The sequence below is a fragment of the Embiotoca jacksoni genome, unplaced genomic scaffold (genome assembly GCF_022577435.1).
Source record: "Embiotoca jacksoni isolate LCO1_2020_lvr unplaced genomic scaffold, fEmbJac1.0.p SCAF_11, whole genome shotgun sequence".
Taxonomy (NCBI): Eukaryota; Metazoa; Chordata; class Actinopteri; family Embiotocidae; genus Embiotoca; species Embiotoca jacksoni.
Window position 1 is genome coordinate 1,662,003 of NW_027185241.1, and position 14,474 is coordinate 1,676,476.

Consider the following 14,474-nt stretch of genomic DNA (forward strand, 5'->3'; position numbering starts at 1 on the left):
ACAAGTGTGTCACTAGATTGTGAGACCTCATAAAGATGGAAGAGGATACAGAAACACAGTTGCAGCACTAGCGAGGCGGTATAGAAAGAGCCATACTTCCAAAACCAAAAGGCACAGTGGCCTCATTCAATCAAAGCAATATCAAATTCAAACAAAATTATACTTTAAGGACCGTACAATGTCCTGAGATTTGCATGTTTAACTTGTGGGTCTTTCAGGTTCTTTACAGAGATAGTTATTGGCTTCCTTGTAGGTGCTTTCTTTTTGATATATATATATATATATATATATATAATGTATGCGTTCCATAGATTTCCTTATGTAATGTTAAAACAATGTCATTGTATCACGGTTAGCTCTAGACTCTCAAAGAAGAGTAGCTTTGGAGTCTTGGTCTCCCCAGTGAGCTGCTGTATGCAGGTTCAGCATTCACAAATTAATATTCTAGTGTGGCGTGTCTGCTCTGTGGTGCCTAATGAAATACTCCAAAGGTTTTGGGAATGTGCTCCCTATACTACACGTTTCTGACATATTGATTCCCCCCCCCCCCCCGTGATTAGATGTCATGGTGTATATACAGCCTTGCCACTGCAGGGTTTCATTTGGACATCCTGGCAGACTGAACTACATATAAGCAGCGGTATAATGAATTCATCTGATCTAACACCAATTTAACCGAGCCTGGATTTATTGTGATGTCAACATTCTCCGAGTTGCCATTTCATCAGCTCCTCCAGTACACAGCAATCAGTTTTCTGTTTGAGCTCGCAGGTGTCACGGACGGGGTGTTACTGACGGGAGGTGCTGATATACCGAGTCTCTCCCCTGTGTTGGGGCAGATGGATGCTCTCTTCAAGGGCAACCCCTTCGGATGCCTGTGGCTCTTTTACTGCAACTCGTATCCAAATCTGGATTTTTTTTTTTTTTTTTTTTTTTTTTTTTCACATTATTGGGTTTTAAAGGGGGAGAGAAACAGCCTCACTGATGTGAATTCCTTTCATCATAATGCCTTGAGAGCCAAACCAATATTGACATGAAGGAGGAATGGGGGTGAATGTTGAGCAGCAGCTGCAGCTTGTGGGGTACAGATGACCTTTGGCCTTCAGTTCTGACATAAAAACTTTGCATGGCTCTAAAACAGAACCGAGAAGTGGTGAGCAGACAGATGGCGACATCTTTGTGTCTGTTAGTGTGGGAAAAGTACAGCATCACTATTGCCTCAACTCAAACGAACACTTCTTCTAAAAATTTGTAGATTTATGTTACTTCATTTTGTTTCAATCATTTGTTAAACAATGTTCTGACATGGATCACAAGGGGTTAAAAACATGCAACCTATTCAAATCTATTTCCCAAAAGATATGTACATTAAATCTCCTCTGCGTCGTTTTCCTTCAACTGATCCAACATTTGCCTCCTCTCTTTTCAGATTAATAGCATGTGGAGCGGTGATGAGACCCTACGTGGAGGCTAACATATCCCATAAGTCGCACACCACCATCAAGTACTTCCTGAAAATGTGGAGCAGCGTCAGTGAGACACTAATCTTCATCTTTCTGGGCGTGGCCACGGTGGCCGGACCTCACGCCTGGAACTGGACCTTCGTCACTCTCACCGTCCTCCTGTGTCTGGTCGCGCGGGTCATCGGTGAGCTTCACTTTGCACAACTTCTTCAAACAAATGCAGTGATGCCATTCTGGGGTGTAAAGTAAAAGAGGAAGTGATGTATATTTGTTGTGTTATTTGTTTTTGAGGTGAATTCACGGAGGATCCTTTTGATTCTGTGATTTGCTTTTATTGGTCCATCTTTACATGGTTGAGTCACTTCAAATTTCATCTTGAAAAGCTTTGTTTGATTTGTCATTTTTAGGGCTCCAAATGGAAGTTCCTTTATTTTCAAAGGAGATAATGATGAAGGAAAGAATATTGCACTTTTAAGTGATTTTTTTTTTTTTTTTGTGGAAAAAAAAAGGGCCATATTCTCAACTGGGAGCACTGACAGGAGTTAATGTTGCCATCATGTTTCATCACACAGCTGTTGATGTGTGACAGGAAGTACCGCTGAGGATTTCCTCGTTGACTTCAGGATGTCACAAGTCTTTCTGCTGAGGATTTGTCATACACCCAACTCGTGTTGTTGGAGAGAGACTGAAAGGGAAAGAATCATGAGGACGAAGTTGTCATGCAGTCTTGAATTGTTGTCTTAAAATTAACAAATGAGTTAAAGGACAATTCCAATTTTTTTTTTTTTTTTTTAGCTGGTTTTAGGTTGTTCACTGTAAATTATCCATAAGTTGTGTACTGTTAACTACTTTCCAAAGCATGCATTGATTTCTCTACTCTCCTGACAGCGCTCGGTTTATTACGCTGCGCTAGAAATTCAAATTGCAACAACTTTTGTGGATATTTGTTGTCCATGAAACTACCTTAATGCTTGAAAGTGAAGAATTTAAACAACATATGGCGGGCAGGATTGTCTTTTTAAGCTGTTTTTAGAGTACTAAAGGAAATCAACTCTCGATGGGATGGGACAAATAACCCAAAAATTTTAGTACAGAAAATATATTATTGCATTCACTCTTTTCCTTTTGTGTGCTAGCGCTGTTATTTAAACAGGCTATGAAGAAAGCTATTCGACCTGTTGACATACTCGCGCAGTCTCTGACAGACAAAGCCAACAAACTCAACTGTTCATTGTCCTCCACCAGGTGTAGTTGGTCTGACCTACATCATCAACAAGTTCCGCATTGTGAAGCTGACCACGAAGGATCAGTTCATCATAGCCTACGGTGGCCTGCGAGGTGCCATTGCTTTCTCCCTTTGCTTCCTGCTGAAAAAGGAGCACTTTGCCATGAGAGAGCTGTTCCTCACTGCCATCATCACCGTCATCTTCTTCACTGTCTTTGTTCAGGTACGAGCACCTTATCGTGGTTGTCCTGTTTCGGTCTAAACCAACTTTAGTCGAAGAAGTTTTTGTTTAGGTTTATTTAAACAGCAGCTGAAAATGCACATTGCTGATTAGACATCGTTTCAACTGTTTTCTGGTGCACATTTCCAGGTACACAGTGTGGATTTTACTCACTCGTTGTGTGTTTTACCCACTCAATTGCATCTGCCTTACTTGTTTACAAAAGAGCTCCTTTTGGTGTCCTATATTTGCATCTAATACATAAAGTTTGAATTTTTCCCTTCAACACTTTGAATACTCATTGCTCACCACTGCTTAAATTAGCCTAGCTCAGAAGAAAACATTTGAAATTATACATACAGCTGGTCATGCGGAGAATTGAACATCTAATAAATGTAATGAATTGTGCGAATTAATGCCTGTCTAAGAAAAAGCTATTTGATCTGTCATCAGTTGCTCAACCTCGTGTGGTCAAATTTTATTTTTTTCTCTGCTCCTGCTCGTTTAGGAAAATTGCGTAATTGCTTGTTCTCACTTAAAAGCGCACACACAGACAGACAGGTGAGATAATTCATGCATTAAATGTAAAAACTCTGTTAAAGGAATAAAAGATGTGGTTTGGGAGCATAACTTTCTACTGAATCATCTCACGCAGTGAGCCTAAAGATAACATGCTAAATGGTACACAGAGGCAAGATAAATACACAAATCCAGGGATTGTGTACATATTGAATTTTCTGCCCTTCAAGCACAGTGCACTGCATCGCTCAGCCGTGTCTGATAAACTAGTCTCCAGGCGGACTTTGGGAAGATTGTTGGGCATGAGTTGGACCCAGAACGGCAGCAGCTAAAGTAAAACCCTGAAAACGTGTTCTCTCTCCTGAGAGACTAGATTAGAAAACATATTTTATTCATGCTGACGTGTTCAGCCGTGGCACACTGATGCTGTGACTGACGCAGACCAGAAGGTGGAAGGTAGAAGGTGGAGGCCTCTTTTACCTCCAGTGGAATTCGAAGCGTAGGTCTGTGTGAGTGAGATAGGGACTGAGTTTGTGTTGGCGTTTGTGAAAGATTAAATCTTATTTATTATTATGTGGCAATGTTATACTTTCTTTTTTTTAATTTTAATAAGTGGCTCGTCCCTTTTTGTATTGGCTTACTTCTGTTATGTTTGTCATTCTCTTACCAATGTATCCCAACCGGTTAGATGGGTAAGTGGTTTATAATGTTGGTAATTTAGTTACATGTCCTGAGAACAGAGAACAGAGACTGTGTTATATTTCTGTCATTATGTGGACCAGATGTCTTAAAAGCAAAGAAAGATGATGAAACTCACCTAAACTGAAAACAGAGACTGTATTTCCACCACAGTAAACGTAATGGAGAAACCATTGATGCTGTTTCGGATGCCGCTGATTGAATTTTAAAAAAATACCTAAATGTCATGGCTACAGTCTGGCATTTTGTTAATTGCACTGATTGGCCAGAAGTGGAATGTTTCATTTAGTGTAACCTTTAAACCCAGTTCCCTGGTTTGGGGTGAAGAAATAAATGTTGATGGATACTTTTGTATAGTAGCAAGAAACCAACTTGTTTTATGTGGAAGAAGCATGGCATGATAAAAGTGCAGGTTTCTTTGCGCACATGTCTCGTAGCAGAATAGAGAATTATTTAAGAACAGGAGACTTCTGTCATCCCCTTTATGCTGTTACAGTTCACCAGATGGCCCGCTTAATCTCCTTAAGAAACAGAATGATACACACAGGCTTTTAGGTGCAGACAGGAACAAGCTTACGCACACACACACACACACACACACACACACACACACACACACACACACACACACACACACACACACGCTGCCCCTAAAATGCTATAATGCTGCTTTGGCCAATGCTCTTGGTTCTGATGTGAAAGTGACCTTACATCAGACTATTGTTGGGATTTGTGTTCCAGGACCTACACCGTTATTTTTTTCAGTATTGCGACAATATAGTTGTTAGCTTTAAGAAAATCAAAGAGCACACTGGATCTGATATTTGTTTTTATTTTTCACCTGATTCGCTTGCTTATGAACATGTAATGAACATTTACAATTACATACATGGAAACGTACACTCAGTGTGTCATACAAAAACTGTTTGTGTTGATGTGCACACTGGCAACTTGCGTTTATGATCACTGTGATCCACAGTGAAGTCACAACATGTTACTGGTATTGAAGTAATGCTTTGCTTTACTGTAGGCCCTCTCTGTTCAGACAGAACATCAAAGTTTAGGATATATCTTCAGCTTAATTTGTGCTTGAAAGAAACATCTCTAAGCCGTATTTACCTCATACCAACCTGTGTACTTCAAAGAGACCTCAAGGGAACAACAATGGACACACAAAATAATATTGTGTCGCATTATATACAACCAGATGGGCCTCTTTACATTCGTCTCACCAGGGTGTTGCTACAGTTTTTTATTTCAAAGCTGAATCTGTAACTGTTCTTTTATGCCGTCACCCTCTAATGCAGTAAGAGATTTACAGCAAGATCCTGTTGCAAGATTTAAGAAATGTGTCAGTATTGGACCCGATTAGCTGATCAACCGCTGTTAAGATTGTGTGTAAACCCGGTCTGTGTTGCACATTCATCTGACACACAGAGCGGCCATAAAAACAACAGATAAGAGTTGTAAAGCACTTGCACAGACTGTGTGATAAGAGCGTATTACTGTCTTAAACCAAGGTTGGGAGGTGTTTTTACAATGGTTCATGTTTTGTTCTTATCGTTCCTTTAAGGGCATGACCATCAAACCGCTGGTGGAGCTGCTGGCGGTGAAGAAGAAACAAGAGGCCAAGCGCTCTATTAATGAGGAGATTCACACCCAGGTACAACTTTTTCCCTCCCACCGTCCATATGCTTCACTGTCAAATAGCCAGTGATTTTTGAGTGTTTACACAATTCCCTGGATTGAGGAATGCACAGCAATTGCACAAATAGTCAAATTTGGATTATGAATTTCTGGATGGCATTCCTTTCAGTTGTAGTCATGTAAAATGTGACATCCTTTTCCAGTAAAAAGCCTCTGTGGCCATTCAGTTTGTTATCAAATTTTAATAATTGCCTCCACCTACTGGCTGGATGGTGGAACTTCATATCAGTATACTGTACAGTGTATTGGTGGTACAACGTAGAAAATGTCAGTCCAAAGATTTTTGTCATTAAATGACTTTTGTTGCCCCAATTTATAACGGCAGCTTGTTTTACCATCCAGTTAAATATAACATGGGTTTATGTCTATGTATGTTTTACTGGCGCGCACACACACACACACACACACACACACACACACACACACACACACACACACACACACACACACACACACACACACACCATCCATAGCGTTCGCCACTCAATCAAACGGATAAGTAACAACAGTTCTCGAGTGCTTTAAAGCTATTAATACAACTCAGATAAATCCACATACACATGCATTCACGCAGCCCTCTCAGGGGCTTGGCAGTGAGTCGCCAGCGCTCAAGGCTAGAAGAGCAGTCTGTCCTAATGGCTCCTCCTCAGCTGTAAAACACCAGTGATCAGAGTCAACAGAGCTGGCTGAGGAGAGAGTCACACTGGGCTACGATGGGGTTGATGAATGCCAGCCTCCCGGCAGGGCGGTTGTGTTTTGTTTTTTTGTGACTTGTGTTTTGCAAGCAATTAAGTGACATACTTATCCAACCTGGCACAGAGATGCTGCAGATACTTCCAAGACCCTTTAAGTGTATTTACTTTTCTAGAGGGTATTTGTGACAACTCGCAAGACAATGGGACTCGGAGATCCTTCTCAAAACTGACAGTGGTACCACAGTATTAAAAACATACTGCTTGAATGGGTTATAATGTTTGTGCAACTGAATAGGAAAACATATCCCTAAATAGATAAGATGGGTTTTTTTCACCACTTAATGAGGGGCTTCTGATTTGAACAATTCTAAAAAAAAATAACGATACTGTGTACCACTTTAGCACGAGCTTGACACGTGTGTGTGTGTGTGTCTGTATTCAAATTAAAAAAAAACTTAAACCGGTGAAAGGAGAAGCTCCAGAGAGACACGTGTAGTTATCAGAGGGGTACATCTATATACAGTAGAGAGTATGCGGTATCTAGATATATTGCTGTCCTAATTATTTAGCTCACTCATTTTGTACTAGTAATAACTCTCTCCAGAAACTTTCCATAGGGTTACCACTTTTAAAGATGAGACTCTTTCACCACTGCAGTGGGTCAGTTTTTATATAAATCAGTCACTTATGACAAAGCAGATTGCGTGGTGCCACTTAATGACTTGTTCCCATGGCGACGCTTCCAGTCATCGGCCGGCTTAGTCAGAGCAGCGGGGCGATCTACGGGCCGACTGCAGTCTGAACAACAAATGCAGCGGTACATTTTCTGTGGTGCTGCGAGGAGGCTTGCTGCCACCGTTAATAAACTCTGTCCAATCAATCATCTCGCTGCTGCTGCTGCTGCTGGTTTTCTCGCACTGACTCCAGTTTAAAGCTCGTCGCCTGCTGTTGTTGATAATGATGTTGGCAGTCTCACCTGAGAGGTTGTGTTTGCTGTGAGGAATTGTAATAGTGGTGAAACAAGAGGTAAGAGATGCAGCTGTTTAATATGTGTGGTACCAGAGTGTTTGTAATCTCTGTTGCATTGTTAATCACAAATTACACTGTATAAATACAAAACATAACTTTTTCACATTTTTGCCTCTCGGTGGTAAAGTGTACAAATAGAAATGAGGGAAAAAGAGAACCTCGCAAGTGTCACGAACATATAATACAATCAAGCTTTAACTACAACTACCAACACAACAGCTAAAAAGAGAAATCAATTTCTGACCAATTAAATCGCTCCAAATGACATTGTATGACAGCAGCTGTAACATGGGCCCTCAGAAGTTGAGTGTATGAGATAGAAGCTGGAGGTCAAACTTGGCATTTTTTTTGCATGCTGTGTCTGTTGTGACAATAAATAAATAAAACTCCCCAGAGAAGACTGGGGTCAGCTGGGTCTGATTCAGTCTGGAGTTTGTTTTTCTATCCGTTCAACAAATTCTCTTCTTTTTATTCCCCAGTTCCTCGACCACTTACTAACTGGAATTGAGGATATATGTGGACACTATGGACATCACCACTGGAAGGACAAGTATGGAACGATTTTAGAAGGAACTAACAACATATAAACACAAGAAAACACGAGCTACATTATTTTAATGAGTCATTAATTGTTTAGTATAAATTAGTAAACAATCTGACAAATGTGCATTAGAAATCACCTAATCCCAAATGTCTTGGTGATGATGTCTTTGAATTTTAAACTCTGAATATAAAATGTTTACTTTTTACGAAGTGGCTTATATTTATAATTAACTGACAAATTGTAAGTGGTTTCTTTTCTGTCATATTCAGCTAACTATATGTAACCCGAGAGACGATACACAACACAACTATGGCTATAAATGTTGAATTGTTGTTATTAATTCCAACATTTACCTCTTTTTTTTTTTTTATCCCCCTTTAAGACTACGCAGCCTTTCTCCCTCCTGTTTTTACCGCCATGTCTGAGGTCTCCGTTCTCATCTGTCACTTCTTTCCATCTCTCAGATTGAACCGCTTCAACAAGAAGTATGTGAAGAAGTGGCTGATTACAGGCGAACGCTCCAAGGAGCCACAACTCATCGCCTTCTACCACAAGATGGAGATGAAACAGGCCATTGAGATGGTGGAGAGCGGTGGGGGAGTCAAGCCGCCGTCTGCTGTGCCTTCCACCGTTTCCATGCAGTGAGTACCAACTAAACTTTTAAGTGCTTCAAGCAGTACTTGTCAAAGGATTAAAAAAAAAAAAAAAAATTGTGCTCAATATAGACCATGCTTAATATTTTAATTAACTTTGACACAGTCATTAAATTCTACAATAGTAGAGACTAAGTTTATTTTTGAAGGTACGATTTAGACCATCACAATAAAAGACATCCCATTAACCTCTGTAGTTTCTGTAATTAGCTGTAAATAGAAAATAACGGTGTATTTTCATGTTATTTTTTACATTACCTTCACTCACACTCAGTCATTTCATATTAAAGAGGAATGCTTTTATGACTTCATGACTTTAATCCACTTTTTACAGTTAAATTGATGGAAACAAATCTATTTTTGTGGGAGATAGCACGATATATAATTTTATCCAGAGATGTCAAAGAGTTTTTTTTAGTATATTGTGGGTTTGCACATTGCTTCGCAGAGATTGGTGGTTCTTTAAAGAGCGCTGACGTATTAAAGTTGTTCTTTCTAATTCTTAATACATAAACAGCACCTTCTGTCACCCAGAAGGTGCTGAGTAGCGAAGACTCATTTGTTATTGTTGCCCAGTGTGCTTGTGTGGTATAACCTTTAAAAAAAACAATGACTGTAAGCAGCAGTACGGGCCTCACTAAATTCTTCACTAATTTCACATCTGCAGTCAGAAGTAGTCAGTGACGAATGGCTAAATTGAGCCTTGGCCGGTCTTAACATCCAGTAGATGAGTCAGTCTTCACTAGATGTAAGTGAAGTAGAGACAGTTGGATACTCATGAGAGAATTAGTTTTCCTCACTTTGGACTCTGTTGCTGTAAAACAGATAGACAAAGTCAAACAAATGTCTAAAAGTTAATTCAGTAAAAACAGTAATAATCTCACTTAATTTATCTGTTACAGAAATAATGTCATCCCTAACATTTATAAGTAAATTAGATCTCCTATTACTTAAAATATTGGCTGTTTACTGCCAGCCCGCACTGTTAGATATTTTCTCTCACGCATGTCATCTTTAGATTCGCAGAAAATATTCAGGGAAGTGCAATATCACGCGTGTAACTTCTTCCCGCCAGTCTACAAAACAAAATGTCTGATCGGTTTTCCTGTACATTCACCAGGAACATCCAGCCCAAGAAACCTTCTTCTGACAAATCTGCGAAAAAAACTCTTTCGCAGCTGCCCAAAGGCCGAGAGGAGGAGATCAGGAAAATCCTCAGGAGTAACCTTCAGAAGACACGACAGAGGGTAACACTGCTGATATACGAGTAGTTTCGCTTTTCTCATTTATATCAGCAAATTGCACCGTCTTGTATCAGTGGGAGCTGAGCATATCATTATTCAATAATGATTTTCACTGATAAACAAAGCACATCTGCTGTATTTTATAACGGACTGATTTCTTTGAACTCTGAATCAAATCGGTGTTGCAACAAATACTGACTTTTTAGAGGACACGGATTAGCACTTCCACTTGATTTACGCTGCCAAGAATATTGTTCCCATGGTGATCTTGGCATGAATAAATCAGCAATGATGACACAGTGGTATGAATTTTTTTTTTTTTTTTCATGTGGCTTTGTTTCTTAGCTGTGCTCCTACAACAGACACACTCTGTTGGTCGATCCTTACGAGGATGGACTGAGCGACATACTCATCAAGAAGCAGAAGATGGCTCATCTGGAGAAGAAGGTAAGCAACGCCTTTTAATATCAACCATCACCACCTAAATCAAGCCATCTGTCTGCTTTGTGGACAGTAGACTGCAAAGAAGCAGCTCTTATCATTTCATACTGGGCCACCAGCAGTTAAATGATTCGGGCAAAACTATGATTTGTTCTCGAATTAGTGAGTCCTGCAGTCTCCTAAATTAATTTTCTCCACACAAATAGGAGCTGATTCACTCGCGCAGTTGAGTGTCTCTACCACAATCTTCTATTTCACCCTCCTTTAATTGCATAATGAAAATAAGGCTCCTGTTTAGGATAAATTGGATGTGCTGGAAGCCACTGTAAACTCAAGAGGATTTCCAGAGTACAACGAAGCAGCGCATCATATTAATTAAGTTTCTCTAAGATATTGATTCATGTTTGATTCCCAAACAATTAAACGATGAAGAATTGTGTATTTCTTGTCATTTTTCTGCTTTGTACATTAATGAAAGTGAATGTTTATGGAAGCTACATTATGTATGTTACATTTTGATTAAACGCAGAAGGCTGATTCACCCCACAAATATACACTATCACCGTGTTTTCGCAGATAAAAGAGATGAATAACTACCTGACGGTGCCTGCTGCTCCTCCCGAATCCCCGACTATGCACAGAGCTAGACTGGCCTCAGGTAAACACATCCATCTTAGCTACATCCAAATGCAAACACCCCATTATCTGCCACCATTTTACTGTCTGGTACCCCCCTGAAATAACAGGAGAAAATGCAGCGTACCACTAATGGGACCCAGAAGGATCAGACTTTGTATTTTGTTAGGTTCAGAGGGCAGCTCTCACAAACCAATAGTAACTGTGGAAACACTGTTAATGTTCGCTGCTGCAGCCGTAAATATTTCCCCACCGATGGAAATATGTTTGCATGTGCCATCCCGGCATGTAAACCCGTGTGTGGTTTCATTTTAGGCAAAGATTCTGATTTCAAACCTGCTCAGCAGCAGAAAGGACACAAACTCTGCTCAGGTATGTCGTGAGTGTAGAGAAGATTCATTTGAAGTTGTGCTAACCTAACAGCAACTCTAACACGCATGCTCCTGTTGTTCTGCTTTTCAACACTCATTACTTATTCATTACTAATGAGGGGATTCTCATTACATGACTGACAAGGAGAAATTCAGATGAGTTATTAAAGCCAAGGAACAAAGTCCTGGACTAGAGTTCAGCATGTTGCATACAGGGAGCTTCAGTTTGTGTGTGTGTTGTTTTTTTTATTGTGTTTTTAGTGAAAGCGGATTTATTGCAGCATGCGTTGCACCACATATCATCGTGACGTACTTTTGCGTATTTTTTGTTGTACAGTGAAATGTGTGGAATGGTCTGAAAGCCTGATGTCCGCAAGTTTGTGTCGTGACTTTGACCTTCACATTTGTTGATCATATTTTCCTCCCCCTGTACATCGTATGTTCATGCACGCTGGTGGGATGATGAGATAATATCAGATCCCTTTTTAAAAGCCCTGTTAAAGCTAATTGCCTGATATTGTAAACTTTTATCCTGCATGTAGACCCCCAAACCTACAGCGTGAAGCAGATGTCAGACAGCGTGCCGACCATTCAGGTGGACCTGGCCTCTCCTCAGTCTCCAGACTCTGTAAACCTCATGGATGAATTCAGACGGGAGGAGGAGGAGCAGCAGCAGCAGCGGAGGGAGGAGGAGGACCACGGCCTGATGATGAAGCCTCCTGGGGGGCCGAGCAGACTCGACAAGCCAGGTGAGGAGAACGGAGTCGGCGATCAGCCGAAGCTAACGAGATGCCTGAGCGACCCCGGTCCCAGCGCGGACGAGGACGAGGACGAACCCTTCCTGCCCTAAAGGTGGAACCCCGGATATGGAGGGGGTCCGGCTGAACGCCCACCCTCGCTGGTTCAAATGGGGGGGAGGGCTGCTTCACCGCTCTGCTCTAAAGGAACTCTTTGGTGGAGAAACCAAACAAGCCAAAACTGCTAATGCTGGACGAACCAGAAACAAAAAAGAAAAGAAAAGAAAAGAAAAGAAAAGAAAAGAAAAGAAAAGAAAAGAAAAGAAAAGAAAAGAAAAGAAAAGAAAAGAAAAGAAGAGCCATTAGTGTGTTCTGCTCATTGCTCTTTATTTTTTCTAGACGGGAGTGGAGCTGGGAGTGGAGCTGCTAGCTGAGAGATGGTGGAGTTTACGGTTGACAGTGAGACATTCAGGAAAGAACTATGCATTACCAAAGGTTTGGACTGTTTTCGTGTCAGACAATGTTATTTTGACTTTCGTGTCAGACTGTCTTTTTCTTTTAATATTAGCTGTTAATTTCATGTTTTTTTTTTTCTTCCATCTTTTCTGTCTTTGAATTCACAGAGGCATGCTGGCCCTAAATGTCATCAAAAGAACAACAGTCCAAACATAACGCATTGAAGTTTGTTTTTTCGCTGTCATTCTATCACTTGAAATTGCTGGATATCCAAACATTTAGATTGTAGCTGTTTTAATATTTAATATTTGGCCTTATTTGATGTCAGACTTTTTCACATGGTGCATTTTAATCTCTCGTGTCTTTCTTTTTTTTAAAACCAACATATTTTACTTTCAGGGGCACAAACATCTGTCAGTAATCAGAGTTTATTCCAGTATTTGTTGTTTTGTAGGTTGGATGTATTTAGTCACTGTGCAAACCACCGACTAAAAGAACCACAGCTGTTTAAAGTCGGGCTTACAGACCTGTGGCCTTGTTCTGTGGCTGTTCTATGGGAGTCCAGAAACTGCTCACTGTTATAGAAAGTCAAGAGGTTTTGACCTTGAAACATGAAGAGGAGCTGAGTGTTTGGATATCTTATTGGACAGATGTTTTGATCAGCCATCATACACGTTTCCTCATCCGAGTTAGATCACGTGTTGTCGTGCCGCTTTGCTCTGTGGATGTTGTTTGTTTTTCCTTCGAGGTAGAATACCCTTTAAATTCGCTGATGTAGCAGTGGCGTTGTTAAAGTAGATGTCTCTCTTAATAATAATAATAATCTAATTAACAAGCTCCCATCAACAGTCACTTTCACTCTCTTCATATTGTAAACCTCTACACACACGAGTTGGGTTTAATATAACGGATCTAAATACTTAATTCTCTGTATCTTTTACATGCCTGTTTGCATTGTCTTGTTGTTGTTGGTTTTTTTTTTTTAAAGAAGCATTTGTTCTCTATATTACCACTGAGGATATTAACAGCACACAATAACTGAAGGTTATTTTGTACAGGAATCCATCCACGCCTCTTAACCTTCTTCAAAATCTAACACTGTCGGCATGTTGTGGCAAAAAAAAAAAAAAAAAAAAAAGAAGCAATTCTATGCAGTAGAGATGTGTAAATTATGTAGATGAATTATAATATTCTATATTTATGAATACCCTTTAAACGTCTTTTAAAAACCTTTTCATCTTCCGAACATGCAAATCACCGCTAAAGGCAACAACTGAAATCAAACACTGGTATTAAACTGTCGTTAAAAACCGTTCGCTAGAATTTTTCGCACGTCCGGGCAAGACTCCAAAATGAGCTGTAGGGTTATTACCTGCTGTCTCATGTCGTGTTGGTACTCTGCTGTACTTTCTACGGCTGTACAGTGTGTACGATAGTCAGTGTAAAATACACCGCGCGTCCACAAAAGCTGCTCGGCGAATCAAACGTATTATTGAAGTTATGGACGCTTATTTGGATTGATTTGAGCACGTTCATAAAAAAAAAAATTTAAATTTTTTTTTTAAAAAAAGGCACCACGTTGTAAACTTTTTCTACAGAACAGCCGGTGTCACAGCCGATAACAATTCGATTGTAAAGCCACAGGTATTCTTTCGCTTGAGTCCATTAAGTGCTCGACCCCCGTACAAAAAGAGTTTCCAGGTCACGCAACGACCTGACTGCGGACAGCAAAAACTCCGGCTTTGAAACCCGGTCGAACTGAAGTAGCTTGAGTGAGTCACTGTTCCACTTTTCTGGCTGTTCCCTTGCGTGTTGGCGACGATTGAATCCTTCCT

The 14,474-nt window shown here is 40.3% G+C and overlaps 1 protein-coding gene across 4 annotated transcripts in view; it reads left to right on the top strand.

The window, feature by feature from the left end:
- slc9a1a (solute carrier family 9 member A1a) overlaps window positions 1-14,195 on the top strand; it is a 28,418-nt gene extending 14,223 nt beyond the window's left edge. Inside the window, exons 4-15 of one of the 4 annotated variants that reach the window (XR_011177881.1) lie at window positions 1,430-1,647; window positions 2,709-2,911; window positions 5,700-5,789; window positions 8,037-8,107; window positions 8,566-8,742; window positions 9,875-10,001; window positions 10,344-10,445; window positions 11,016-11,097; window positions 11,391-11,447; window positions 11,989-12,195; window positions 12,583-12,678; window positions 12,807-14,195. Coding sequence is in view for 3 of the 4 variants with exons in the window: in XM_069141699.1 (XP_068997800.1) it covers window positions 1,430-1,647; window positions 2,709-2,911; window positions 5,700-5,789; window positions 8,037-8,107; window positions 8,566-8,742; window positions 9,875-10,001; window positions 10,344-10,445; window positions 11,016-11,097; window positions 11,391-11,447; window positions 11,989-12,296 (1,435 nt within the window). In the remaining variant the exon portion in view is untranslated. Of the gene's footprint in view, window positions 1-1,429; window positions 1,648-2,708; window positions 2,912-5,699; window positions 5,790-8,036; window positions 8,108-8,565; window positions 8,743-9,874; window positions 10,002-10,343; window positions 10,446-11,015; window positions 11,098-11,390; window positions 11,448-11,988 lie in introns of all 4 variants that reach the window. The other 3 variants (XM_069141709.1, XM_069141699.1, XM_069141708.1) reach the window with 3 other exon arrangements.
- The last annotated feature ends 279 nt before the right edge of the window (window positions 14,196-14,474 follow it).